Below are 27,832 nucleotides of genomic sequence, written 5' to 3' on the forward strand. Positions count from 1 at the left end.
GCTGTCTCATATACAGGGTTATTGTTACCATCTTTCTAAATTCCATATATATGTGTTAGTCAGAATGGCTGCGATCCAAAAGTCCACAAGCAATAAATGCTGGAGAGGGTGTGGAGAAAAGGGAACCCTCTTACACTGTTGGTGGGAATGCAAACTAGTACAGCCACTATGGAGAACAGGGTGGAGATTCCTTAAAAAACTGGAAATAGAACTGCCTGGTGATCCAGCAATCCCACTGCTGGGCATACACACTGAGGAAACCAGAACTTTAAGAGACACGTGTACCCCAATGTTCATCACAGCACTGTTTATAATAGCCAGGACATGGAAGCAACCTAGATGTCCATCAGCAGATGAATGGATAAGAAAGCTGTGGTACATATACACAATGGAGTATTATTCAGCCATTAAAAAGAATACATTTGAATCAGTTCTAATGAGGTGGATGAAACTGGAGCCTATTATACAGAGTGAAGTAAGCCAGATGGACATTTTAATAATGTTAATCCTTCCAATCCATGAACACAGATCTTTGCCTTTATTCGTGTCTTAAATTTCTTTCATTAGCGTCTTATAGTTTTCAGTTTATAGGGCCTTCACTTTTTTGGTTAAATTTATTCCTAGGTATTTTATTTTTTGAGCAATTATAAACGGGATTGCTTTCTTAATTATTCGTTTAGATAGTTCATTATTCTTCTATATTTTCAATCATTTGTTCCACGAGTTTTCACTATAGAGTATTATCATCATCACCATTTTATATCTAAGGAAGCTGGTGCATGAAGAGAGCAACTTAACTTGCCAATGTCACACAACTGGTAAGGGGAAGATATAGCATTAGAAACTATGAATGCACAGTCTGAGCTCCTAACCATTATGCACACAGCCTCATATAGTGTTCCAGGGTTCTGGTTCTTTTATCTCTTCTCCTTCCACTGCATACATCCCCAAAACCTTTCACAAAAGTGACTATGATGAGAATTTTCGAGTCTGTATCTCCAATCATCAGCTCTCTCTTCCCACTTTCAACAGGTCCAACCTTGTTCACTGTACTGTCTCTGCTCCTCCTGCTTCCCTGATGGTGACTGCCATCACCAGCCACCCAGATCTGCTGATAAAAGCCTTCCTCCAGATCATATTTCAGGTTCCTTCAACTGATCAATATGAGAAAAGTTTAATGACTAAATCAGACTAAAACATTTTGATTTGTACATTCTTTAGATGTATCAGGAATCAAAAGAAAATTTTAACTGATTAGTTTCAACATTTTGCAGATTCAGCAAGCATAATGACCAATTTCAACTAAGTTTTTATAATTCCTCATAGTTTGTGTGTGTCTATATGTGAATATATATTTCTATGTAACTATGTATTTGGATATAGATATACACATAGTTTTCGTACACATGACATACAGATTTTGGCTGCCTTAATCTTCAATGTGGTGAAGGCTTGTTTGGGTATAGTTAGCCATCAGCAAGAAAAATTCTGTATTACCAATACTATCACCTGTGTGAGCTAGCAAGCACAAATTAAACGATTGTGATCTGAAATTGCTGTGTAATAACATTCAGTAATATTACTTACTTGCCAATAGTACCTAAGCTGACTTAACCATTCAAAGTCCGAGTCATCATTAACTTTCTTTTTAACAAGTGTTGTGAGAACATCTCTAGCATGGACATCCAGCACCACAAGGGCTCCCAGAGTAACACGATTTTGCTTCGACAATTTGCCACGAACCAAGGTGACAATATCATCAATTTGCTTGTTACATCTTTCCAAATATTCCTCAAGGGCCTGAAAGAAAATAAGATATAATTACTCAATGTGGTCAGAATCCCTTTGAACAAAAATTTTTTGACCTAGCACATATACAGAGTAGAGTATTATCTACATTTTTATCATAACTTGTGATACTACATAACTTAAAAATAATCAATTTCTTTTTACTACAAAGGTATTAGGTTTTCAATGGCAACGATCTTTCAATTGAAAAATCTTTCAGTGGGAAAGACTGAAGGCAAAAGGAGAAAGAGGCAGCAGAGGATAAGATGGTTAGATAACATCACTGACTCAATGAACATGAATCTGAGCATACTCCAGGAGATAGTGAAGGATAGAGGAGCCTGGAATGCTATAGTCTATGAGGTCAGAGTTGAAGATGACTTAGCAACTGAACAAGAAAAACAAATCAGGCCAGACAAAGTAAACATACATGGTCTGTGCTATCCAACACCCTTCCCTTTCCGCTTTTCACGCCTGTATGTTCTGTGGTTGTAGTGAGCTGTCAGTCATATTGTCCCATCTCCAAAGCAACATGAAGGAGGGTATGTGTGACTAACCAGAGTGAATCACAATTCTTTCCAAGGACTACTATACTGATTGGAAGAAAAGTGCTTTTCACAAGACTTGGAAGACTCTGAGTACACCAATCTGAAGTTACTGAAAGCCTTCACCCTCACTGCAGAATAAAGCCCGTAGAGACCAGCAGAGATGAAAAACACACACAAGAGAGAAACTGCAACAGTGATGAACAGAGATTCTAATTCCAAATGCTCCATCTTAGATCCCATGAGTCCTTCTAGTACTCACAGGGAGCTGTGAGTACCAAAAGCTTCTGAGTAGGATTTCATGCTGGGAAAGACTGAGGGCAGGAGGAGAAGGCAGCAACAGAGGATGAGATGGCTGGATGGTATCACTGATTCAATGGACATGCGTTTGAGCAAACTCCAAGAGATAGTGAAGGACAGGGAAGACTGGTGTGTTGCAGTCCATTACGCCACAGACATGACTTAGCGACTGAACAACAAGAATCTACTATTTACATTAGCAGAATATATTTTTTCTTTACTAGAAAAGCCAGATTTAGAACTAAAATTTAGCTTCAAACTGTGATAAATTAAGGTCTTTAGGAACTATATCATATGAAGCAATGAGAATTCAGATCAGCTAAATTGAAAAAATCATGATACTAAATTGTTTTTGTTATATTTTCTTCATTGTAAACTGTTCTGTACAGTAAACTAATGAATCTAAAAATAACTACTATTATATAATCTGCCAAAATGAACCTGGTCTGGAATAAAATACTTTTATCATACCTCAGTTCAGTTCAGTTGCTCAATCATGTCTGACTCTTTCCGATCCCATGGACTGCAGCACACCAGGCTTCCCTGACTATCACCAACTCCTGGAGCTTGCTCAAACTCATGTCCATTGAATTGGTGATATGCACAATGATACATTTACTCAAAATCATATAAATATTTTCAATAACCCAAGTTTTGATTACTTCATGTATTTTTAGCCCTCTAATGCCTCATACTGATTAGTTCCACAGTCAATATTCTTTGAATAAATAAATGGAAATGGATCCAGAGGGGAACAGGTCCTCTGGGAGCAGGACATACAACAAGGTGCCATTATAGCATTAAGCTCTAGACAACTTGGGGTGTCTGCAGCGAGTGGAAACGCCTAGTCTTCTCTGAGGCTGCCAAGAAGTCTCCAGCTAATCAAGTAAAGTCTTCGGTTTCAGATGTGAACCACACATTAATTAGGGGAAAAGTTATCAACACATAAAATACAAAAACATATGCTATCCTCCCAAGATAGAACTACATGTTAAATTTTCTTAAATCATCAATGCTTTTGAATACTAAAACATGTGCCCCTCCTGATGCTGCTACAGAACTTAAATAAACCAAATATGCATGTGATGTGACAGGGACAAGGCACACAGGAGCAGATGAAGGGCATATTGATGCAGAGTATTCATAAGCAGAAGAAAAAGAAAAGAATTTTTAAGGATACGCACAAAGCTTAATTTCATTCCATAAAATTTAGCTATGTAAAACACCACAAAATATAACAGAAGAGAACAATCTAGCAAGCAACAGCAAAGACTCTCTGCTGCTGCTACTGCTGCTGAGTCGCATCAGTCGTGTCCGACTCTGTGCGACCCCATAGACGGCAGCCCATCAGGCTTCCCCATCCCTGGGATTCTCCAGGCAAGAACACTGGAGTAGGTTGCCATTTCCTTCTCCAATATTGGAGAAGAAAAGACTCTCTAAATCCCACTAAACTACAGCTTTAGAGGACCTACATCTAGGAAGCTGAGTTCCCCTGGAATAACAGTCACTCAAGGCATGGATTCTCCTTTTGTCTTTCTGTATGAATGGTTCTATATGTGTACCATATTAAGTGACAGAAAAATAGGAGTAAACTAATAAATGAGTGAATAAATAACCTCATCTCAGTATCAGTGGATACTGATGTAAACCAACCGGGGGGGGGGGGACCTATTTGTATCTTTATACAATATGGTAAGAATTGCAGGCAGATAGTTTCACTTTTCACTTTCATGCATTGGAGAAGGAAATGGCAACCCACTCCAGTGTTCTTGCCTGCAGAATCCCAGGGACGGGGGACCTGCCCTGGTGGGCTGCTGTCTATGGGGTCTCACAGAGTCAGACATGACTGAAGCGACTTAGCAGCAGCAGCAGCAGTTTTGAGCAGAGGACACATTGAAATGGAATGACTTGAATTGTGTGTCTCTTGAGATTCAAATTATGCTTGGGAGATAAGTAGAAACAAGAAAGGTTTACACTTAAATCCTCTACTTCAACTCCTACCAGAGAAAAATATGGTTTTGGCAGATGGGTGCAGTTTAATTGACACCACATTTAAACTGAAGAAACATGGAAGATGCCCGTGAATTTGCCCAATTAGCTCACACTTGTTTCTTTGTCCCCTCTATTTACCACAACAGTGAATGAGAAAGCTGTCCTGGTGGTTTGGGGCCAGCAAGGAGTAAGAACCAGAGGCTACACGTATCCCCAGTAACCCACACTGGCAGTGGAGGAATCCCTTTGTGTAGGGAGGTGGATGAATGGTAGCTTCACAGTGAAAAGACAAAATGAAGTTTCTGGACCCACTGGGTAAAAAAGGAAAATGCACATGGAGACAGAGAGCCAAGACTCCAGGAGTATCCAAGGGCTTATTGCAGTGAGAGAAACCCTCACTCCCGCGCTTTGATTTCCATGAAGAAAGACTTTTCCCCCTAAAATCCCCGATTTCCTGCCCCACATCTTCGTTCTTCCCCAGAGGAGAAATAAGTGACTTGTTGGTAAGTTGGAATCAACTAAGCATGTGTTACTCAGCTCCTTCCTCTATGACATCTGCTTGCTTACAGGAATACAAGACTCTCAAACCCAACACTCAGTGTTCCACAATACCTTACACACAATAATGCCAAACTCCATGTAAAAAAAAAAATTGTTTAAAACTCATGGTTTTAAACAACATCTGCAATTGCTGGATTCTGATTAGCCCATCAGTCAAGTGAAAGTTGATCTGCTTGAAATCCTACTTTAAGGATAAGAATGTGGCACTGAAGGCAGCTTCTGTTTTTAATTAATAATAGCAATTCAATTAATAATAGTATATTCATATATCTTCTAGAATAATTAAAATCAAACTTTACTCAAAATGTTAACTAAAAAATAATACAAAAAAATAAAAATAGTCAAAACAAGTCAATTAATATCTTCTCTTCATAGGGCTTCCCAGGAACTCCTTGCAGTACAAGGGACTCTCAAGAGTCTTCTCTAAAACCACAGTTCAAAAGCATCAATTCTTCGGTGCTCAGCTTCACAGTCCAACTCTCACATCCATACATGACCACTGGAAAAACCATAGCCTTGACTAGACGGACCTTTGTTGGCAAAGTAATATCTCTGCTTTTCAATATGCTATCTAGGTTGGTCATAACTTTCCTCCCAAGGAGTAAGTGTCTTTTAATTTCATGGCTGCGATCACCATCTGCAGTGATTTTGGGGCCCAGAAAAATAAAGTCTGACACTGTTTTCACTGTTTCCCCATCTATTTGCCATGAAGCGATGGGACCGGATGCCATGATCTTAGTTTTCTGAATGTTGAGCTTTAAGGCAACTTTTTCACTCTCCTCTTTCACTTTCATCAAGAGGCTTTTTAGTTCCTCTTCACTTTCTGCCATAAGGGTGGCGTCATCTGCATATCTGAGGTTATCGATGTTTCTCCCAGCAATCTTGATTCCAGCTTGTGCTTCTTCCAGCCCAGGATGTCTCATAATGCACTCTGCATAGAAGTTAAATAAGCAGGGTGACAATATACAGCCTTGATGTACTCCTTTTCCTATTTGGAACCAGTCTCTTGTTCCATGTCCAGTTCTAACTGTTGCTTCCTGACCTGCATACAGGTTTCTCAAGAGGCAGGTCAGGTGGTCTGGTATTCACATCTCTTTCAGAATTTTCCAGTTTATTATGATCCACACAGTCAAAGGCTTTGGCATAGTCAATAAGGCAGAAATAGATCTTTTTCTGGAAATCTCGTGCTTTTTCGATGATGCAGCAGATGTTGGCAATTTGATCTCTGGTTCCTCTGCCTTTTCTAAAACCAGCTTGAACATCTGGAAGTTCATGGTTCATGTATTGCTGAAGCCTGGCTTGGAGAATTTTGAGCATTACTTTGCTAGTGTGATTGCAGCCATGAAATTAAAAGACGCTTACTCCTTGGAAGGAAGTTATGACCAACTTAGATAGCATATTCAAAAGCAGAGACATTACTTTGCCAACAAAGGTCCGTCTAGTCAAAGCTATGGTTTTTCCAGTGGTCATGTATGGATGTGAGAGTTGGACTATGAAGAAAGCTGAGTGCCGAAGAATTGATGCTTTTGAACTGTGGTGTTGGAGAAGACTCTTGAGAATCCCATGGACTGCAAGGAGATCCAACCAGTCCATTCTAAAGGAGATCAGTCCTGGGTGTTCTTGGAAGGACTGATGTTGAAGCTGAAACTCCAATACTTTGGCCACCTCATGTGAAGAGTTGACTCTGAAAAGAGTCATCAGAAAAGACTCTGATGCTGGGAGGGATTGGAGGTGGCAGGAGAAGGGGACGACAGAGGATGAGATGGCTGGATGGCATCACCGACTCAATGGACAAGAGTTTGGGGGAACTCCAGGAGTTGGTGATGGACAGGGAGGCCTGGTGTGCTGCGATTCATGGGGTCACAAAGAGTCGGACATGACTGAGGGACTGAACTCTCTGACTGACTTATTAGTGTGTGCTGCTGCTACTGCTAAGTCGCATCAGTCGTGTCCAACTCTGTGCCACCCCATAGATGGCACCCAACAGGCTCCTCCGTCCCTGGGATTCTCCAGGCAAGAATACTGGAGTGGGTTGCCATTTCCTTCTCCAATTAGTGTGTGAGATGAGTGCAATTGTGCAGTAGTTTGAGCATTCTTTGGCATTGCCTTTCTTTGGGATTGGAATGAAAACGGACCTTTTCCAGTCCTGTGGCCACTGCTGAGTTTTCCAAATTTGCTGGCATATTGAGTGCAGCACTTTCACAGCATCATCTTTCAGGATTTGAAATAGCTCAACTGGAATTCCATCACCTCCACTAGCTTTGTTCATAGTGATGCTTTCTTTTTTTTTTTTTTCCATTGTTTTTCTATTTTTTTTTCATTTCAGGATTATAGAAAGCAAAACAAAACAAAACTAAATGCACAATGCCAGAAAATCTTGCCACTATCTCATCATTGTATTTGAGTGAATTCTTTTTTTTTTTTTATTTTTAAATTTTACATAATTGTATTAGTTTTGCCAAATATCAAAATGAATCCGCCACAGGGATGCTTTCTAAGGCCCACTTGACTTCACATTTCAGGATGTCTGGCCCTAGGTGAGTGATCACACCATTGTGATTATCTGGGTCATGAAAATCTTTTTTGTACAGTGCTTCTGTGTATTCTTGCCACCTCTTCTTAATATCTTCTGCTTCTGTTAGGTCCATACCATTTCTGTCCTTTATTGAGCCCATTTTTGCATGAAATGTTCCCTTGGTATCTGTAGTTTTACTGAAGAGATCTCTAGTCTTTCACATTCTATTTTTTCCTCTATTCCTTTGCATTGATCGCTGAGGAAGGCTTTCTTATCTCTTCTTGCTATTCTTTGGAACTCTGCATTCACATGGGTATATGATCCCCTGGAGTAGGAAATGGCAACTCACTCCAGTATTCTTGCCTGGAGAATCCCATGGACAGAGGAGCCTGGCAGGCTATAGTCCATAGGCTTGCAAAGAGTCAGACATGACTGAAGCAACTTAGCACAGCATACTTCATAGTATAGTTTTATTGAGGGCATAAAAGAGAATTATTTTAAGTAATTCCTCCTAATCCTTCTAAGTTTAGGAAGTTTCTTTGTCCTACTATCACTACTTTTGAAAGCATAAAAATGTATATAATAACAAGATTGAGGCTCCAGTATCCTTGGATTTTGGGTGGATGGTCTTAATTTTTTAGAATAATTGTATTTTGGCAATAATCACTATTAAAGAAATGCTGAAAAACCTTGGGTCTATAAAAACTTACCTCTTGTCCTTTTGCAATAGCTGTCTGTACTTCTAATGTCCAAAAAGTTTGGGATACACAGAGCACTGTTTGTCCAGGCCACTCTCTTACCCAGTTAATTCGTTCATTTTGTGTATAGGCAAGAATTGCATCTTTAATTACCTAATTGAAAAAGAAAATGCTTACAGGTAATCAGTTTCACACTTTACTTGAACAAGCTAAACAATGAAGAGCTAAATCCTAAATGGATTAACTTGTACTGCTCTACTTCTTACATTTTAGCCGATTATGAATATTCAAATCATGCGAGTAGACTATTTAAAGTTTTTTCATACACCTGTGAGCAAAAAAATATTTTATATAGCATTTTATTTTGATGATATATAATCTATTTGTATAAACCATATTATATGAAATATTTCTTTGACCAGCCAAAGATGTCTTAGATACTTTTGGATTGAAAAACAAAAGCAGTATTTTTACAAAATGTAAGTTCAAGTAAAGCCAAAATGAGATCCTTCAAATTCAGATAATTGCTTACTTTGAACTTAATCCGATCCCCACTCAGCCATGTGCACATGTGTACATGCATATTAGGCAAACTACATAACTCCTCTAAAGTTTTTCCTATGTTTCCAGATCTCGCTTCCTTTGATGCCAAAGGCTATGCTGACAGGGTGGATGTAGACTTCATTCACAGAGAGTTGAGAGTTGTAAATTCAGGAAGTCTAAGTCATGTGCTTTGCTGCATATGTTTTCAGTGGATCCGTAGATCCACTTTTTCAATCAGTCTAATTTATTATATCAACCAAAAATAGTAAGGGCCAACAAAGGTCTGTCTAGTCAAGGCTATGGTTTTTCCTGTGGTCATGGATGGATGTGAGAGTTGGACTATGAAGAAAGGTGAGTGCTGAAGAGTTGATGCTTTTGAACTGTGGTGTTGGAGAAGACTCTTGAGAGTCCCTTGGACTGCAAGGAGATCCAACCATCCATCCTAAAGGAGATCAGTCCTGGGTGTTCTTTAGAAGGAATGATGTTGAAGCTGAAACTCCAGTACTTTTGCCACCTCATGCGAAGAGTTGACTCATTGGAAAAGACCCTGATGCTGGGAGGGATTGGGGGCAGGAGGAGAAAGGGACAACAGAGGATGAGATAGCTGGATGGCATCACCAACTCGATGGATGTGAATTTGGGTAAACTCTGGGAGTTGGTGATGGACAGGGAGGCCTGGCATGCTGTGATTTATGGGGTCGCAAAGAGTCGGACACGACTGAGCGACTGAACTGAACTGAAGAAGTGATAGCCATGTCAGTGTTTGAATTTCTGAAAAGGTTGTCAAAGTTACATTTTTATGAGAAAAATATAAGGATAGGTGAACCTTTCTGGACTTCTATAGTTTAGCTAGGATATTTACAGAGCTGAATTGAAATGAAGGGCAATGCTGACTATTGATAATAAAGAAAATGTATTAATAAAAGGCCAGAAGTAGCCACAAAAAAGGCAGGTGAAAAGGGAAAGATGGGAGAAACACTGGAAAGACTAGAAGGAACAGTAGAGAAATGCCAAGGATGAAATATATATGTGTTCTAGAAGGATTCTGTGGAGAGAACAAGAGGGAAACATATAATCTAATTTACAGATTTCTATATAGTTGGAAGAGGACAAACATGATTACAGAAAGTTCTATGATATCATATATAAAATATATTACTAAACTATGTATACCATATATGAAAAATTACATATATTTTGGTGGTAGCAATCTACATTAAACCTATGATAACACAATAAGGTAAGGGGCAAAGGTACCAAGAACATGATATTTTATCATTTACAAATGACACAAAATTCACATACTTTAGGCACACAGTAGCCTTTCAAGCATGCAAATAACATACAGCACAACACAGTAACACACGTCTCCTATCTGTAGTATTTTATATTGCATTTACTTGCATTTTCCCACCAATTTACACATGAACATTTAGAAAAGATATTTCCTATACCATTCCTTGCCAACCCAACTTAATAGTCTGAAATGATAACTAAAATATTTTATCTGAATACATTGGCAAAGTTAAAAGATTAGTTGAAATAGTATTAACTATGTCTAAATTAATGAGTTATCACTGCACACATCAATTAACAAACCATATAATCAATTTAAGTAGTGGTCAAAATAGTTGTTTTTAACTATTTAACAATTATTTAATTGTTAATAGATACATAAATGAAAACATTGTCAATACTTATCAAGACCTATGGAAGCTTATTCTCTTTTGTCCAGTGATCCTATATATTTAAGGTATCATGAGAAAATAAATAATTCAAAGAAGCCATCTCTATCATAAGGACATTCATTATAATTTAGTCCATAATAGGGAGAAATGAGAAACTGTCCAAAAGATTTTACACCTATTGAAAAAATATAATTCAAGCAGATACTCAAATTATATTTGAGAGAAAGGGGCATTAAGGTACATGATGTATATTAAATACCTGGATTCCAATGAATTTTTCAATAATGTATGATAGAATTTGAAAACTTAGTGAAAACTGTGTTGATTAGGACCTGATGCCATGTTTCCTTTTAGTTCTTGCTCTCAAGCTTCCCTGATGAATCATGATTTTTACTCCTGGTAAGGAACTTGAATGATAAGTTCACACTATGGTAAAAAATGAATTTAACTGCTCAACCAATATCTATTTGCCTCCATGACTTAAAATTCTCTAGTAACAAAAAAAAATATTACAAATGATTGAGATGATAATGTGTTAATGTGAGATGTGAAGTAACTGTTAATGATTTTCTAACATTTTGGTACATATGTTACATATGCACAGAACAAAAGAAAGCACCATAGAAACCGATGTGAAACTGTAGAGAGGTGCTTCCTAGACAAGACTAAAGATAGACCATGTAGATTAAAGTGTGCTGCTACTGCTAAGTCACTTCAGTCGTGTCCGACTCTGTGCGACCCCATAGACGGCAGCCCACTAGGTTCCTCTGTCCCTGGGATTCTCCAGGCAAGAATAGCGGAGTGGGTTGCCATTTCCTTCTCCAATGCATGAAAGTAAAAAGTCAAAGTGAAGTTGCTCAGTCGTACCCGACACTTAGCGACCCCATGGACTGAAGCCTACCAAGCTCCTCCGTCCATGGGATTTTCCAGGCAAGAGTACTGGAGTGGGTTGCCATTGCCTTCTCCAGATTAAAGTGTATCTAATATCCAAAGCACAAGAAATGAGACGGACTCAAGACTAAAACCCAAGTTTTTTGTAATATGCATTGCTTGTCAAGTGAGTCATTACAAAAATAATACCACAGACCATATCTTTGCCTTCAATCTATTATAATTGAGTTGATAATTTATGACTCAGTTTCTAAATAACAGTGTATTTATCAGTAATACATTACATTCTATCATCTTTACTAGAAATAATAATAAATATAGCCAGCTACCTTGTGGATGGATTTAATCATAACTCTCTCTAACTCAACCAACCACTTCTCCACTTGACCTCTGGCTTTGGCTGTTGAAATGGTGTCTACGAGTTCCACCACCTCTCCCTCACTACTTTTCATGTGAGTAATGTCCAAACTTTCTGTAAATTCCACTTTTGCAATTCCTTCAAAACATTTCTTCAAGTGAGGTTGCACTCTGTCAGGAAAAAGAATATTTAAAAGAATTAACCAAATAAAAGAATTCCCTAAATATCAACGTTTTGTGTATTCCAAACTTTATTCAAAATTCATAAATGTGCATTATGCATGACGCCCCTGCTAGATGCTGAAGATGAAGTGTTGAAGGGAAAAAAAAACATATATACAGACTATACATACATGAGTCAAGTGGGAGGTCATCATTAACTGAATAATCACAAAAGACCTATAAAATTACAGCTATTATAAGAGCTACATGAGGCTTTGTTTCCAGCACAATGAATTGAAAGACATTAAAAGTAATATAAGGACCAAATCAATCTTGACCAACAGATAAAACACTAATCTGAAGAACCTTCAAATGCACCAAAGCATATTGATATTTCAACTGGGATCTTCAGAGACTGCTAGCAAATTATACAACAGGATTAGAACTTTGAATAAATCAACTACTTGGAAGGTGCCCAACTTTGGTCTACACACTGTAATATAAATGGAACTGACTAAATTCCTCATTTTTGGCATGTTCTGGATTACTTATCTCTTACTTTGAAAGCACAAAACACAAAACTAAGGATTGTAACAAATATCTAATCACTGTCTGATTTATTCTAGACACCCTTCTAAAGAATCAAGAATCAGCTGTAGGGAGAAAAAGGTTAAAAACCTCAGCCATTATGGAGCTTATGTTCTGCTGGAGGAAATCAAACAGTAAGCAAATAAGCACATTATAGTAAGCCAGATGACAAAAAAAGCGTGCTGAAAAAAAAAAAAAAAACAAGGCAGAGAAGGTAATCAGGAAAGGTGATTAGGGGGTGCTGGAAGGGGTTGCAATCTAGTGACCAGGGAAGGCCTTCCTGAGCGGCAGGTATTTGAGCAGGTTTGCAGAGTACATCATTTGAAATGCCAGACTGGATGAAACACAAGCTGAAATCAAGAATGCTGGGAGAAATATCAGTAACCTCAGATATGCAGATGATATCATTCTAATGGCAGAAAGTGAAGAGGAACTAAAGAGCATCTTGATGAAGGTGAAAGGAGAGAGTGAAAAAGCTAGCTTAAAAGTCAACATTCAAAAAACTAAGATCATCACATCCAATCCCATCACTTCATGGCAAATAGATGGAGAAGAAAATGGAAACAGGGGCAGATTTTATTTTCTTGGTCTCCAAAATAACAGCACATGATGACTGAGCCATGAAAGTAAAAGATGCTTGCTCCTTGGGAGAAAAGCTATGACAAACCTACACAGTGTAGTAAAAAGCAGAGACATCATTTTGCTGACAAAGGTCTGTATAGTCAAAGCTATGGTTTTTCCAGTAGTCATGTAAGGATGTAAGACCTGGACCATAAAGAAGGCTGAGCACTGAAGAATTGATGCTTTTAAACTGTGGTACTGAAGAAGACTCTTGAGAGTCCCCTGGACAGCAAGGAGATCTAACCAGTCAAGCCTAAAGGAAATCAATCCAGAATATTCACTGGAAGGATTGAGGCTGAAGCTGAAGCTCCAAACCTTTGGTCACCTGATGCAAAGAGCCAACTCACTGGAAAAGACCCTGATGCTGGGAAAGATTGAAGGGAGGCGGAGAAGGGGATGACAGAGGATAAGATGGTTGGATGGCATCACCGACTCAATAGACATGAGTTTGAGCAAGCTCCGGAAGATAGTGAAGGACAGGGAAGCCTGGTGTGCTGCAGTCCACAGGGTCACAAAGAGTTGGACACAACTTAGCAACTGAATAACAACAACAAAAGAAGTCTTGTGAATATTTGGGTAAGGAGGATCTTAGGCCAAGAGAACAACATACTGAGGGAGAAGGCTGACTCTTCTATGGGAGAACTGCAAGGACTGTAGCAGAATAAACAAGAAGAAAACTAGTGGGGGATGAATAGGAAGGATCGTGGTGTAGTACCTGGTGAGTGACTGCAAGGCACCGAGAGAGCACTGACTTTTATTCTGCATGGGATGCAGAATAGTAATGTGTTCTGAAAAATCTGTAAGACAATATGTGATAAAAAGAGAAATCCACCCCAGACTTAGAAAAATATCATTCAATGGTATTTCTTATGTTTTAATCATCAAATAAGTTGATAACAGGAATGATTTACAATAGTCTTAAATTATTACATAAACACAATCATATATAACTGGAGAAGGAAATAGCAACCCACTCCCGTATTCTTGCCTGGAGAATCCCATGGACAGAGGAGCTTGGAGGGTTACAGTCCATGGGGTCGCAAAGAGTCAGACACAACTAAGCAACTAACACAACAACAACAATCATATACAAGTTCTGCATTATTCTAAAAATTAAATTTAAGCAGACAAACTTAGCCATGTATGATGTATGCATTATGATATATATACTAATACTGATATGCCTTACTTACCTAGTGGGATCTTTAGTCTCAGATAGGATCTCAAGAAGTTCATCATTAGACAAGAAAAAGAATCTGGGGAAGAAGAGACGTTTCTTTTCCAAATATTCATTAAGTCCTTTAAGAATGAGTTCCAAAAGCTCATTAGATTTTTTCAGCCTCTCCAGCATCTTCTCAATAGTTACAACTGACAGAACATGTTTATCCTAAAAATAAAAGAAAATTCACAACTCAAAAATACTAGATACTGACTTCATATTATATTTGAGATTGCATGGTTTTAATATAACAAAGGTTACACAAATTTTAAAGTGAATAGTTTTTGTTTTTTTTTTTTAAAGTGCTCTTGCATGGTCTAGATCTAACCAGCCTCTTTAATTACATAAAAGCCATGTTAACTGGATCCTCAGTTAACTAAACTTATTTTTGGTACTTAGCCAAAGTGAGTTTGGTATTTACTGAAAGATCAATCAAAAATTTCAACTGTAAATTGTTTCATACAGAAATTTGATTCCACTGCAGGAAAATGTTTTTGTTAATAGATTTTCAATGTGACTGGAAAGAAAGACAATTTTCTGCTTTGTTTTAAAATATAACAATATAATGGGAACACAGCAATTTAATCAAAGAACAAAATAATTATCATTAATACCTGTTTTTTCAGTAGAACAGGTTCATATGAAATATGCAACACATCAATTCACTTATCTTTAAAGTGGCGCAATTTTCTAAAGGCATTTTATTATATTTCCTAAGAGTTTTATACTTCAAATAAACATTTTAAAATGCACACAAAGTCAGCATGACAGAGACTCAGGTCATAAATTAATGTGCAATTCATTAAAAAGAAGTATGGGGTAGTATTCTTGTACTTTGTTTAAAAAACTAAAATGATGTTCTTAGAGTGCCACCTTCTGGAGAAGTATGTTTTTCTTTGTCGGGAAAAAAAAAAAAGTTGCTAATAAATGCGAAAAATTCCTTTCACAAATTAACAATGTTTTATTTTCAGCCAAAGAATATACCACAATTTGCTATTTTAGATCAGAGATTTTAAAGTTAAAAAATTCAGTTATTTAAAACAACGGTTCATATTTCTTTCCCTAAATATTATAATTACAAAAGAAATACTTCTGGAAACACTTAGCATTTGAGCAGGAAAAAAATTTTATTGAATTCCTCAGGTGAAACCTATTAATCTAGATCAGCTTAAGACTCTGAACCAAATATGCTAGTTCTGAATGAATATATGTGATAACCTATGTACCTTGGTATATGGTCTTAAGAAAAAAATATAGACAAGTAATCATTATCCTGACTAGGAACTCTCTTTCCATGAGAAGGTAAACAGAATAGAAACTGCATCAGATGAAGGAAAGCACAGCCTTGTTCCTAACTGACATCCTTCTTACTACCTGTGTGACCTTGGATCATTTAACCAAACGGAGCCTCTGTCTCTTTATCTTTAAAATGGGGATAAAAGCCATCTCTCAAAGTTGTTATGAGGCTCAAATTAGACAAAATATTGGAAGCACCTAGTACGGTGCCTAGAACACATATACACTCGAAATCACCCTTTCCATTTCACCTTCTATAAATGTCTCTTGAAACAAACAAACAGATATCACCCTGGGGGAATGGATGGAGCAAGTCACTTACATCATGCTATCGATTCAATGGAGCTAAAATGAACAGTTTATAAACTGCCTTCCTTCTGGTGAGATAATTATCATAGTAAAATAAAACTGGCTTTAAGTTCCACACTGGCACTGCCACAAAATTCTGGTACAGAGTAAGCATTCCATAAATATCTGTTGACTGACTGAGTGACTGAGGATGAGTTCAGTTCACAGAAACAAAAAGCAACTCAAAGAAGTTATTCTGTACCAACAAAAGAAAGTTTTCAAGTTTTCCTACTGTACCAACTCATTAGCTAATGCTGTCAAGATAGAACAGTAAGATATTAAAACAGGAAGCTACCAGAAATGTGAAACTAAGTGCAACTCCTTTGACACTTTAATTACTTTTCATCTTCTGGAGAGGAAAAGAAATTATTAACTACCATATTTTTTTGGTTAAAGGATAATTTTACAAATTTTAGGTGTCTTCTTTTGCTTACCAAGTATCACCACTCTCATCAGCTCAAATGACAAGCTATTGGCTAATTTACATTTCTAAACCAAATGCCGGTGATATCAGGGCCCGAAACTTTAATTGGGGGTATACAGAGGGCATTCTAATTACTGCTGCCATGAGAAGCTGCATAGAAAGTACACTTAATGGAATTAAGCTCAAGACAGTTCACTAAACTTCCAGAAGCATAAACTTCCTAATCAGAAACCCCTAGACAACAGAAAACTGGTCAGATCTTCACTAAACCTATTAAGTATTAGAAAGGAAACATGGATTCACCAAGTAGAGCTTTATGCTCTCTTACAACTTTCAGATCCTTCGACCTCACCAAAAAATAGAAATCCTTTCAAGACGTAGGATGTTTCTAGGATTACTCCAGCTCTTAGGACTCAGGAGTTATCTAACACTGAATTTTTAGAGAAGGTTGTTCAGAATGAACTCAGAATTCTTAGAACTAGCAATAATTCAAGGATCAATCTCAATTTAATTATTCATTCACTCTGGACAAATATTTTTGGAGAGCCTGCTACATGCCTGACACTGTTTTCAGTGCTTGGGCCACAACTGTGAACAAAGCAAAGACCCCAGCCTCCAAAAGGAGACAGGTGATAAGTAACAAAATAATTCATACATCATATAGTCAGTTAGAAGGTGATGAATGCTGCAAACAAGAAAAGGGGGCATCAGGATGGCCAGAAAAGGCAGAGGCAGGTTTCAAATTAAACACGGTGTTCAGTGTAAGCCTCTTTATAAAGGGAATAGTTGAGAAAAGACTCCAAAAAGCAAAGACACTGATCAGCTCTGCAGATATTTGGAAGAACAGGGTCCAGTAGGTACAAAGGTTCTAGGGTGGAGTATGTTTGGCATGTGTGATTCAAAAAAGGAAGCTAGCATGGCTAGAATAGAGTAAGTAAGGTGGAAAGTTATAAGGACAGAGAGGTAAAAGGGTAAAGTGAGTAAATCAAGAACTTCCTGCTCAATGAAACTACTGCTATGTCCCATACAGAAGCATTTATCCCCTGGATACTAAGATATTTCAACTAGCAAGACCAAAAGTTGGGAAGCAGAACTGTTGTGAGTCATTTATTGGGTGAACTAGTATGAAAAGTCAACATCATTTTCACTCCTTAATTCCCAGATCCATGAACTGTGCTTATGGGAGCTGGTTGAGAATATGGGCTATGTATCCTCTAGAACTGCATGCCAAACTCACAAGCTATTTTCTTCCTGCTCATATAGCAACTGAGTCTTCAACATGAGACATTCCACTTTTTATAAGGTCAATGTTCACATTAGGATCTGTAAATCTTAAAGAGTATCAGTCAGTTGCCTCATTTCCTCTGTAATGTGAATTGCATAGCAGAAGCAGTATCGTATGGAAACTGAGACAATAAGTCATTCAGTAAGTCCATGAATGACAGTGTTGGCAGAAACTTGGAAAAGAAAGGAAAGTCCTCTGGTGCAGACAAATCACTGATCCCTTCTATTCTGAAACAGGTGCACTGTATTTAATTCCTTCTAAATGGCTGCCTGGTCCCTTCAGGTGTGATCCTGTGTCAGAAGCATTTTGTTCGTTTCTGATGTTGGCAGCTTGGACGCTATGCAGTGTTGGGTAAGGGACAGCCCATGATGACAAATACTTCCATAATTCTCATCTCTGCCATTATGACTTCTTTGTTTGTAGCCTGGGTGACCACATATTCCCAGTTTAATGCGGAGAGTTCTGGCTTATGCTTGCTTTCCTGGCTTACTTATTAATTGCTCTAACTTGCAGAAGTTCTGCAGTTTGGGCAATATATTATGTGATTTTTCCATTTCACAGCTCACTGTGCATACAATGGTGTATGCTGGTTGACATTCACAAACAGATCAACTGGTCAACTCTATTAAGTGCCTCCTTTGGCAGCACTACCTGTTATTAAACATTTATATGGAGCACAAATATACTCATATTCTAGTCTATTCTGTGATTCCTGATAGATCTCCTTATTACCAATCTTTCAATCTTGTTTCTTCTAAGTCCTTGATCATATAGCCAAACTGCTTACTACTGACTATGATCAGTAGTAAGTATGGATCAATGTAGATCCATACTTCTGACCATCTCTATAGGCAAGGTCAAAAAAAAACCCAAACAACTAATATTAATTGAAGTTGTACCCTCTGAAAGGATTCTCTTCCTACTACGCTTTGAGTCAACCCCCTAAAGTGGGGAGGGGTTGTAATTTTTGCTTCTGAATAATGCAAGCATATTTTGCAGAAACCTATAAACCAGTCTTTGTTTAAATCTTATTAAGGCAGGTTTTGGCAGAAATGAGTAAGTAAACAGAATGACTCACATCTCCGTGACTAGCTCATTGAAACATGAATGTCTGGTAAGTGCAGTCACATCAATCCATTAGACTGCATCTAACTTTGGTTCTCCCCAGACAAGCACTATTACAATACAATACCTCCCACACTCCTTAGAATTCTGAAAAGGCTTCTGGCAAGGGAAGCTCTCAGTGTGAGAGTCAGGGCAACCAGAGTTCATCAAGTTCCCTCCAATATCCCCAATTCTCAGTTCTCACCATCCCACTCTTTCCCAATAAGGAAATTATTGTTCGCAGAACAGATCTGACAAGGCTGTGAATTAAATTACATTGTAATTTGGCAACCTGCTGGATCAGACTGTCATTTTTGGCTATGTCAGAATTGTAGCTATGAGAATTAAGAGGCTCTCTGAGGGCAATCATAGAAGCATCTTAATCCTCTGACCATATCTTGAGCAGAGAATTTAAGCCTTTAATTAGACCATTTCTTTAGTTTTCCCAGGGTTTTAGAAAAAATTCAGCCATCTCACATCCCTTGTATTTCAAATTTGTACTATATTGACCTGTTCCAGCAGCCACTTGGTCCACCAAAGCATTGCTCGTGAAACAGACTCTTCACTTCACGAGACCAGTAGCATAATTTGAGTAAGTGAATTTTTCACTGCCTGCTGGGTACCACCAGTGTTCCATTTTCAGATGGTAACTAGATTTTAACCACCCTAAAGCCCAAGTGGGTCAGGTAGACAATCCTCGATCCCAACTTTGAGGTTTTGATACCTGTATTCAGAATTCAGTGCAGGATCTTTCTAGGTAATTAAGCAAAAAAGAAATCTAACATAGGGAATTAAGTGATTAAAAAATCACTAGAAGGTCTAAGGGAGCACACTCCAGTCTGGTTTTCCAGAAAAGCTCCGAGAACCCTGTGGAACTGATCTTCCAGAACGGTTATTTCTGCCCCAGTAAGAACAAAAGGACGCCACCAGTGGGACGACTGCATTCAAAAACACACCGTTGTGGCTGTGATTCTAGGATCAGAGAGCGGGGTCAGGAAGCCACCACCGTCATCATCTTTAAGTACCCATCAAACTGGTGGCCAGACATTGAAGACAAGGAAAAAAAAGAGACATTTTTTGACAGCAGAAATAGCTAAAATGGCAAGAAGATGGCTGCTGTATGCCTTCCAAATCCCTGATGAGTGCACCTAACCATCAAAATCAAATTTATTTCCAGAAACTTAGCTGTTAAGGAGTCTGGAAGACATAATTTTTAGCTTTCCAGCTCCCTAGAAACTGGTGAGATACTTGGTGCCAAGTGATATTTATGATAGTAAAAGGAAAAAGAAAAATAATGACCAAAAAATAATGGCCAAAAATATGCTTTTGGCCTGAAAAACAGAAAGAGTAGTGTTCATATTTATTGAGACGGGGTTAGACTATAAAAGGAAAAAGTTTGGGGAGAATTTCAAGAGTGTCTTTTCCTGCCTTGTATGAAAGGGGCCGCAAAAAGTAAGAACCAACTGAGCGACTGAACTAAACTCAGGAAATAAAAAAGGTTCATGTGGATCAAAAGTAAAATTTGGATAAATGCAAATGATCATCCACTTCTTTCAACTCCAAATGATAGGCAATTCATTGTTCCCATATTAGTTCCCACATTCTCTCTTCTCAGAGAGCCCCTAGAAAACTTTTCAAGTGCATGTAATGACAGAAGGCTAATGTCTTCATCCAGAAGTCTGTGCTATCACCAGTCTGCTGACCTGCTCCAGTGCTATCAGAACAAAAAAAGGCTCTGGGAGAAGGTGGTGTGGTGGGATGACCAGAGAGGCAAGGGCCATGTGCTCAAGGTTACTAAGAGGTAGAGAAGATGGATCCCACGTGCTGCAGACCCCAGGTGAAATTAAGGGCTACAAACCTGTGAAATACTGCTGTAGCATGGGGCAAAATACATATGAGAAGAACGTGGCAAAAGCCATCACTGGTCAATCAGTGTGAAGATGAAGCCAAGGATGACAAAACCTAGGGGAGATGCTCAAGGTAGAGTCTCTTGGCAACCAGAACTTGTCCGGGTCTTCACCCGTGCACTACGAGTTAAACTGTGGACTTCACCTGCCCATAGTTGGTCAAAAAGCTAGACTAGTTGTGATGACCAAGAGTAAAGGCACAGCGTGTGGGCATCAGAGACAGGAGGTCATCCAAATCATGACCACCAACAAAAAGAGCAGATAATTTGGCTGGATCAGTTACACCAGTGAATTTTTCTTTCTCCCTTCATTTTTTTCCTTTCCTCTTTCTACTTTCTCCCCCTCCCTCTACCTCATCCCTACCTCCTCCCTGTCCCAGTACCTGGTGATAAGCACAGGAAAGAGAAAAGCAGTGCAGGACAGCACAGTCCCCACCCACACACTCCAAAGAGGCCCCAGGTGTACCTGACTATGTGGAAGAGAAGAGCTCTAAATATAACATGAGACTGAGGTTCTCAAATAGGTATAGCTCAGTCTTCAAAGGCAAAATTATCCTAACCAAAAGTGGTGGGAAAATTCTGGAATTACACTGAACTTTCAGTAGGAGAGCCTTTCCCAGTGAGAAACAGCCTTTGGCCAAGCATAGTTGGGAGAAGATACCAAAACATAAAATTATTTCATGTTTATGCCATAAGGAATCAAAACAACCTCAATCAAGCCATTTATATTAACAATATCATTTACATTCTGTTTTTAACCTCTGAGCCTTTTCTCTTGGCATAGTTCTAAAAGGACATTTAGAAACCCCATCACTTCATGGGAAATAGATGGAGAAACAGTGGAAACAGTGTCAGACTTTATTTTTGGGGGGCTCCAAAATCACTGCAGATGGTGATTGCAGCCATGAAATTAAAAGATGCTTATTCCTTGGAAGGCAAGTTATGACCAAACTAGATAGCATATTCAAAAGCAGAGACATTACTTTGCCAACAAAGGTCCATCCAGTCAAGGCTATGGTTTTTCCAGTGGTCATGTATGGGATGTGAGAGTTGGACTGTGAAGAAAGCTGAGCGCCGAAGAATTGATGCTTTTGAATTGTGGTGTTGGAGAAGACTCTTGAGAGTCCCTTGAACTGCAAGGAGATCCAACCAGTCCATCCTAAAGGAGATCAGTCCTGGATGTTCATTGGAAGGACTGATACTAAAGCTGAAACTCCAATACTTTGGCCACCTCATGTTAAGAGTTGACTCATTGGAAAAGACCCTGATGCTGGGAGGGATTGGGGGCAGGAGGAGAAGGGGACAACAGAGGATGAGATGGCTGGATGGCATCACCGACTCGATGGACATGAGTTTGAGTAAATTCCAGGAGTTGGTGATGGACAGGGAGGCCTGGCGTGGTGCGATTCATGGGGTCGCAAAGAGTCGGACACGACTGAGCGACTGAACTGAACTGAAGGGTGAAAAGTGATGACTTTTTGTACCAAGCACTTAATCCAGTGACCTCTGGATTGTACAGATTATCCTCATTAGCCTTCCTAAGAGAATATGGACTTAGGTTTATTTTTAAGGCTTTGGAGAGTATAGACAAAAGCTGTCCTGATGCTAACATACTGAAAAAAAGAAAATGTAAAGGCAGTTGAGGAAGATAATCAAATCTTATAGCAAAAGTAAATGAAGTGTCATGCAAAGAACACTGCTTATTTGGGAATGAGAGTAAGTAATGCTTTTTTGTTAATATGTTTTTAATTCAGCAGTTTTATAGAATTAAAAGTCTGTTTCCATTGTTACTAGTCTCAGTATAGCTGCTCTTTCAAGGCATTGAACTATTAAATTTTCTTAGCAATATAAATTTTAAAGAGCATTTTGATGAAATGCCTGATTCGGATTCCTTGGTGGATCAGCCAGTAAAGCGTCTGCCTGCAATGCGGGAGACCTGGGTTCAATCTCTAGGTCAGGAAGATCCCCTGGAGAAGGAAATGGCAATCCACTCCAGTACTCTTGCCTGGAAAATACCATGGACAGAGGAGCCTGGTAGGCTACAGTCCATGGGGTCGCAAAGAGTCTGACACGACTGAGCGACTTCTCTTGATCAAATGCCAAAAAAAAATTTAACTTTTAAAATTATATTAACTAGGAGAATACAAGCATCTGCTTTATTCTTTTGGGGGGGGCAACAAAAATGAGGGGCAACATCATCCTCTTCCAAACAAAAACATATACATGTTACAAGGATTTTTCCAAGGAAACAATACATAAAAGGAGAAGCTAAATTTACAAAGCAAATTAATTAGAAATGAATAAAAAAAGAAAAGTGTGACTTATCAGTATGTTCTTTAAATATGGAATTCCAATGGAATTAATTCTACAAAATTTTGGTTTATACAATGTTTTGCTTCAAGTATTATTACATAAAATAAAGTAAACTCATTAAATAAACAGACCCATGTCCATCTTATGGGATATTTTCCTATCAAATCATATAGTTGTCACTGATACAATATTATAAACATTTAGGATTATAGTCACAATTTTAAAAGTTTAAATAATAAAAATAAACATATTTCCATTTTAGGATAGAAAGAAATTTAAGATAATCCTCTCCCTACTTTATAATAAACTTGTATCAATATTTGATCAAAACACCAATAGGGAAGTTTACATTCATTAACTATGCTTTGCAGATATGTCTTTTGAACTGAACATAAACCATACTTTCTTGAGTGTTACTGGTTTTTATTAAATATTCTCAAAGTATAATTTCTCCACTGTATCTGTGCATTGCTTGATTGATAGACTGCATTTTGTTTATATTTATTGGGCTCTTTAGATATATATATTTATCTTTGCTGCTCTTTTTTTTTAAGTCCCTACAGAGAAACTTCTTGATTGAGTGGTTGGCATTATGCTTTCTTTCTCACCGCAGAGCAGTTCAGAGGTGGTGCAGCCATAATGTGGGAGCCAGAGAACAGACAGGACACCCCATGCTGGGTGTGCGTTGCTATCTTTCTACCAGAGCATCTGGTAGGAACCACTGCTAGAACCACTGACATTAAATAATGCAAGTTCAATTTGGACCTCAAGAAGTAATCAGGACAGAACACCTACTTTCATTTTGATGTTTCTTGCTCCTGGGATTCTAAAATAATATCTAATGTGGGATATTAGATATGCGGGGAAAAGACAATGGCTTACTTGGATTGTTTTGAAAAAAATGTTACTTCGACAAAAATAATCATGTTCTCACAGATTTGTACCTACTTGTAGGACACTTTTCATTATATCTCTCCATGTTTTATCCACCGTTGTAAATCGCCTCCCTTCCTCAGGCATTTGAGACATAATGTCTGGAGAACTAAAAATGGGCTCCAAATACAGCCACGTGGCTTGGACCTTGAGCCATTCATCCAGAATCTCCTGAAGCAGCAGGAGCTTGCCCTCCCACTCCCTGAGGAGCAAAACACAGTGGTGCTTATCAACAGCAAATCAAGAAATGTTTCACACGCTAAAACTTAAAACTAGACTGTTAACAGTACATGCAATGTTGTTATGCCAATTTCCATTCATCCACCTACAATCAAAGATAAATCACTAGATTGGCTCTACAAAATCTGTATCTAAATAATAGCATCAACATTTATGCTAATACAGATGCACCTATCTACAAATGGGTTGGTTTCTATATATGTCATCTCAATAAACCTTTCTGCAATCCAATTCCATGCCAAAGAGTATGAGTTAAGAATGAGATTTTGGGGATAGTAATGGTATTCTCAATCAAAGGCACTCTGAACTTCTTCTTAGGAAAGGTAATTACATCCAAGATTCATTCTGGATGAATGAATTCTGTTTTTTAATTTTTTAAAAAATTTGGATGCATAATGGCTATCTTTCCAAGAGAAAATATTCCAATTGATAAGATATAACAGGTATTTAAAGAAAATCCTACACAATCATAAGTATATTCTGTTCTGTTCAGTTACTAAGTCATGCCTGACTCTTTGTGACCCCATCTATTAGTGTGGCATTTTTGAATTAAAATGAATTATTGGTTCATTTAAAATACAGAGGGAAAAATGACTAAATTTCCTTAAGAATAAATATTATAATTACAGCATAAACTAACAATTTTACAATCACAATTCTAAGGTCTTTGTGTGTATTTGCTCTATCCTCACAACAACCCTCAGAGGCAGGGTCCAGAATGTAATATACCATTCTAAAGGAGATCAGCCCTGGGTGTTCTTTGGAAGGAATGATGCTAAAGCTGAAACTCCAGTACTTTGGCCACCTCATGCGAAGAGTTGACTCATTGGAAAAGACTCTGATGCTGGGAGGGATTGGGGGCAGGAGGAGAAGGGGACGACAGAGGATGAGATGGCTGGATGGCATCACTGACACAATGGACGTGAGTTTGAGTGAACTCCGGGAGTTGGTGATGGACAGGGAGGCCTGGCATGCTGCAATTCATGGGGTCGCAAAGAGTTGGACATGACTGAGCGACTGAACTGAACTGAACTGAGGGATATTAAGGTACATAGAGGTAAGCATCAAGCTAATGAACAAAAGAGCCAGATTTGAACCTAGACAGTTGTAATCACTATGCTATGAGATAACATAGCCATAAAGAAGAATGATTGGTTAAAGGCAACAAAACTTAGATATGGTATGGCTTTATGTGTAGATTAATATATTACTCAATCATTTATACGGAGAAGGCAATGGCAACCCACTCCAGTACTCTTGCCTGGGAACTCCCATGGACAGAGGAGCCTGGTGGGCTGCAGTCCATGGGGTCGCACAGAGTCAGACATGACTGAGCGACTTCCCTTTCACTTTTCACTTTCATGCATTGGAGAAGGAAATGGCAACCCGCTCCAGTGTTCTTGCCTGGAGAATCCCAGGGACGGAGGAGCCTGATGGGCTGCCGTCTATGGGGTCGCACAGAGTCGGACACGACTGAAGTGACTTAGCAGCAGCAGCAGCATCATTTATAAATGGTGATCTGTAATTTTAGATTGTAAACACCAAGAAATGTATATAGGAGTTCAAAAAGTCACCATGTATTTTAAAATGTCTTTTAAAAATGCCCTTCCTTTCCATGTTCATCAATAAATTTGTCTTTCACACAAGGAAATGAATGCCTTTGCTTCCTTCTGGTGCTCTTCCCTCTCTCTCTATCTAATCCCTGCTAATGCAGAAAATTTCTCACTAGCTAATGAGCTCATGCATAATTCTTAAAAATAGAATCTAGACATGCCACTTTCAGAGAAGTTCAAAAATTACTCTTGATGAACACATTGGAGCAAGCTGGGCAGGAGGCAGAGCAATCAGAGACTGAGCCAACACCAATAGCTGGGCAAGCTCAAGTTTAGGATAATGTACCCATAACCAGAGGCTGATATCTCCAAGCAGATAGCTTTCCCTTGCCATGTAAATTCACAATAAAGATGGAAGTCTGATTTGGATTTACTCTTTTTTTAAGGTGAAATATAAACTGCTTAATACAGATCACAAAAACTGAAAAAAATTGACAGGTCATCTACAACAAACTAATTAGTCTATTTGGAAAAATACATAATATCTTCAATTTATTGTTTATATGTTCTATAAACTATGTTCATAGGCACAAGATTATTTTTGAGCATCAAATATATGAGATCGGGCTGTGAGCAATAAAAAAGAATATCTGGACACTGTCTACTACCTTTGCTCTGAATATAGATGATAGCAAAAAGTATCAAGACTCTTCTAAAAGAAATAAAGGTTAATATCCCTTACAATGTACTATTTAAAATATTAAGTATAAAGTGCAGACTCAATTTTCAAAAAGAACTGTATATTACATATGAGTGATAATTTTGATAACATACTATAAACACTGTCATAAAAATATCACGTTACCTCATTTGCTTTTCATAAGGCTTAATGAAGGGAGATCCTCGCATAGTTTGCGTCTTAATAATGTGGTCATCCAACAACATCTGAATTTCATCAACTGATGACAAAATAGATGTCCCACTTTCTCTATAAGGAAGAATGACAAATTCCATTGCATCCCATTCATTAATCATCTTCTCCATGGCCTTTTCGAGAGAATATTCTTTGCTAGCTGCTTCACTAATACCCTCAAACCTATCTAAATATGGCTCCAGATTCATATCTAAGAAAGAGAAGACAGTGGAATCATCTGCTGGCTGCAGTGGGTAACCAACAATGCTGGACATGGCCTCCCAGTGCCTGGGGCGCAAACCAGGATTACAGATCACTTGAATGAGAGGAATGTGCTGCTTGAAATCTTCCACCTTTGCTCTTACTTTTTTGGTCATTGCCAATGCATTGGGAGTGTCATGAAAGGTTTTCTCCAGCTTATAGAGTCCTCTCCAGTAATTTCCAACGTCTGTTTCTACTTGGTCTGGATTCACCTTGTTATATGGTCCTTCTGTCCATGCTCTATATTTGGTGCTAAATTCTACAGCAGTTTCATAGAGACGGAGATAAGGGTTCAAACCATCTTGGATTTTTTTACGCTGAGGATATATTGAAGGTAGCCAACCAAATGCCTCCTCTTCAGCATTAAACTGCTCAATCTGGAAGGACAAGTATTAAACACACTACTCTGAAAGGGAATGATATTCAAAATTAAGTTTTAAAAATATATCCAATGTGACCCCCCAAAATCTCTCATCAAATGCTGAAGGTAAACTTAAATTAGGCCATACCTGGAAAATAATAATTTCTTTTTCTTATGTATTTTGTTTGCTCATTTTTGCTGTTCCTATTTCTTTTTTATTACAGTTTTCAGAGAACAATGACTTCTTAAGTTAATTAAAATAGTACATTTATACATATAAAGAAGTCTCTGCCCATCCAGATATACTGAGGATATAGCTTCTTTTATTAATTAATAAGAATTCAAATACTTTTAAACACACAGCATTGTGTTAGGTACTATGGAAAATAGAAAAAAAGTATATTGCAAAGTACCAATTCCAAGGAGT

The 27,832-nt window shown here is 38.2% G+C and overlaps 1 protein-coding gene across 1 annotated transcript in view; it reads right to left on the reverse strand.

Moving 5' to 3' along the window:
* DNAH7 (dynein axonemal heavy chain 7) overlaps positions 1–27,832 on the reverse strand; it is a 271,936-nt gene that overhangs the window by 172,719 nt on the left and 71,385 nt on the right. The window contains exons 18-23 of the mRNA XM_006078127.4: positions 26,736–27,421; positions 24,093–24,279; positions 14,443–14,636; positions 11,851–12,049; positions 8,412–8,552; positions 1,588–1,800 (exon numbers count right to left, since the gene is read on the reverse strand). Coding sequence (XP_006078189.4) covers positions 1,588–1,800; positions 8,412–8,552; positions 11,851–12,049; positions 14,443–14,636; positions 24,093–24,279; positions 26,736–27,421 — 1,620 coding nt within the window. The remainder of the gene's footprint in view (positions 1–1,587; positions 1,801–8,411; positions 8,553–11,850; positions 12,050–14,442; positions 14,637–24,092; positions 24,280–26,735; positions 27,422–27,832) is intronic.

This window comes from Bubalus bubalis, chromosome 2, assembly GCF_019923935.1.
Source record: "Bubalus bubalis isolate 160015118507 breed Murrah chromosome 2, NDDB_SH_1, whole genome shotgun sequence".
Lineage (NCBI taxonomy): Eukaryota > Metazoa > Chordata > Mammalia > Artiodactyla > Bovidae > Bubalus > Bubalus bubalis.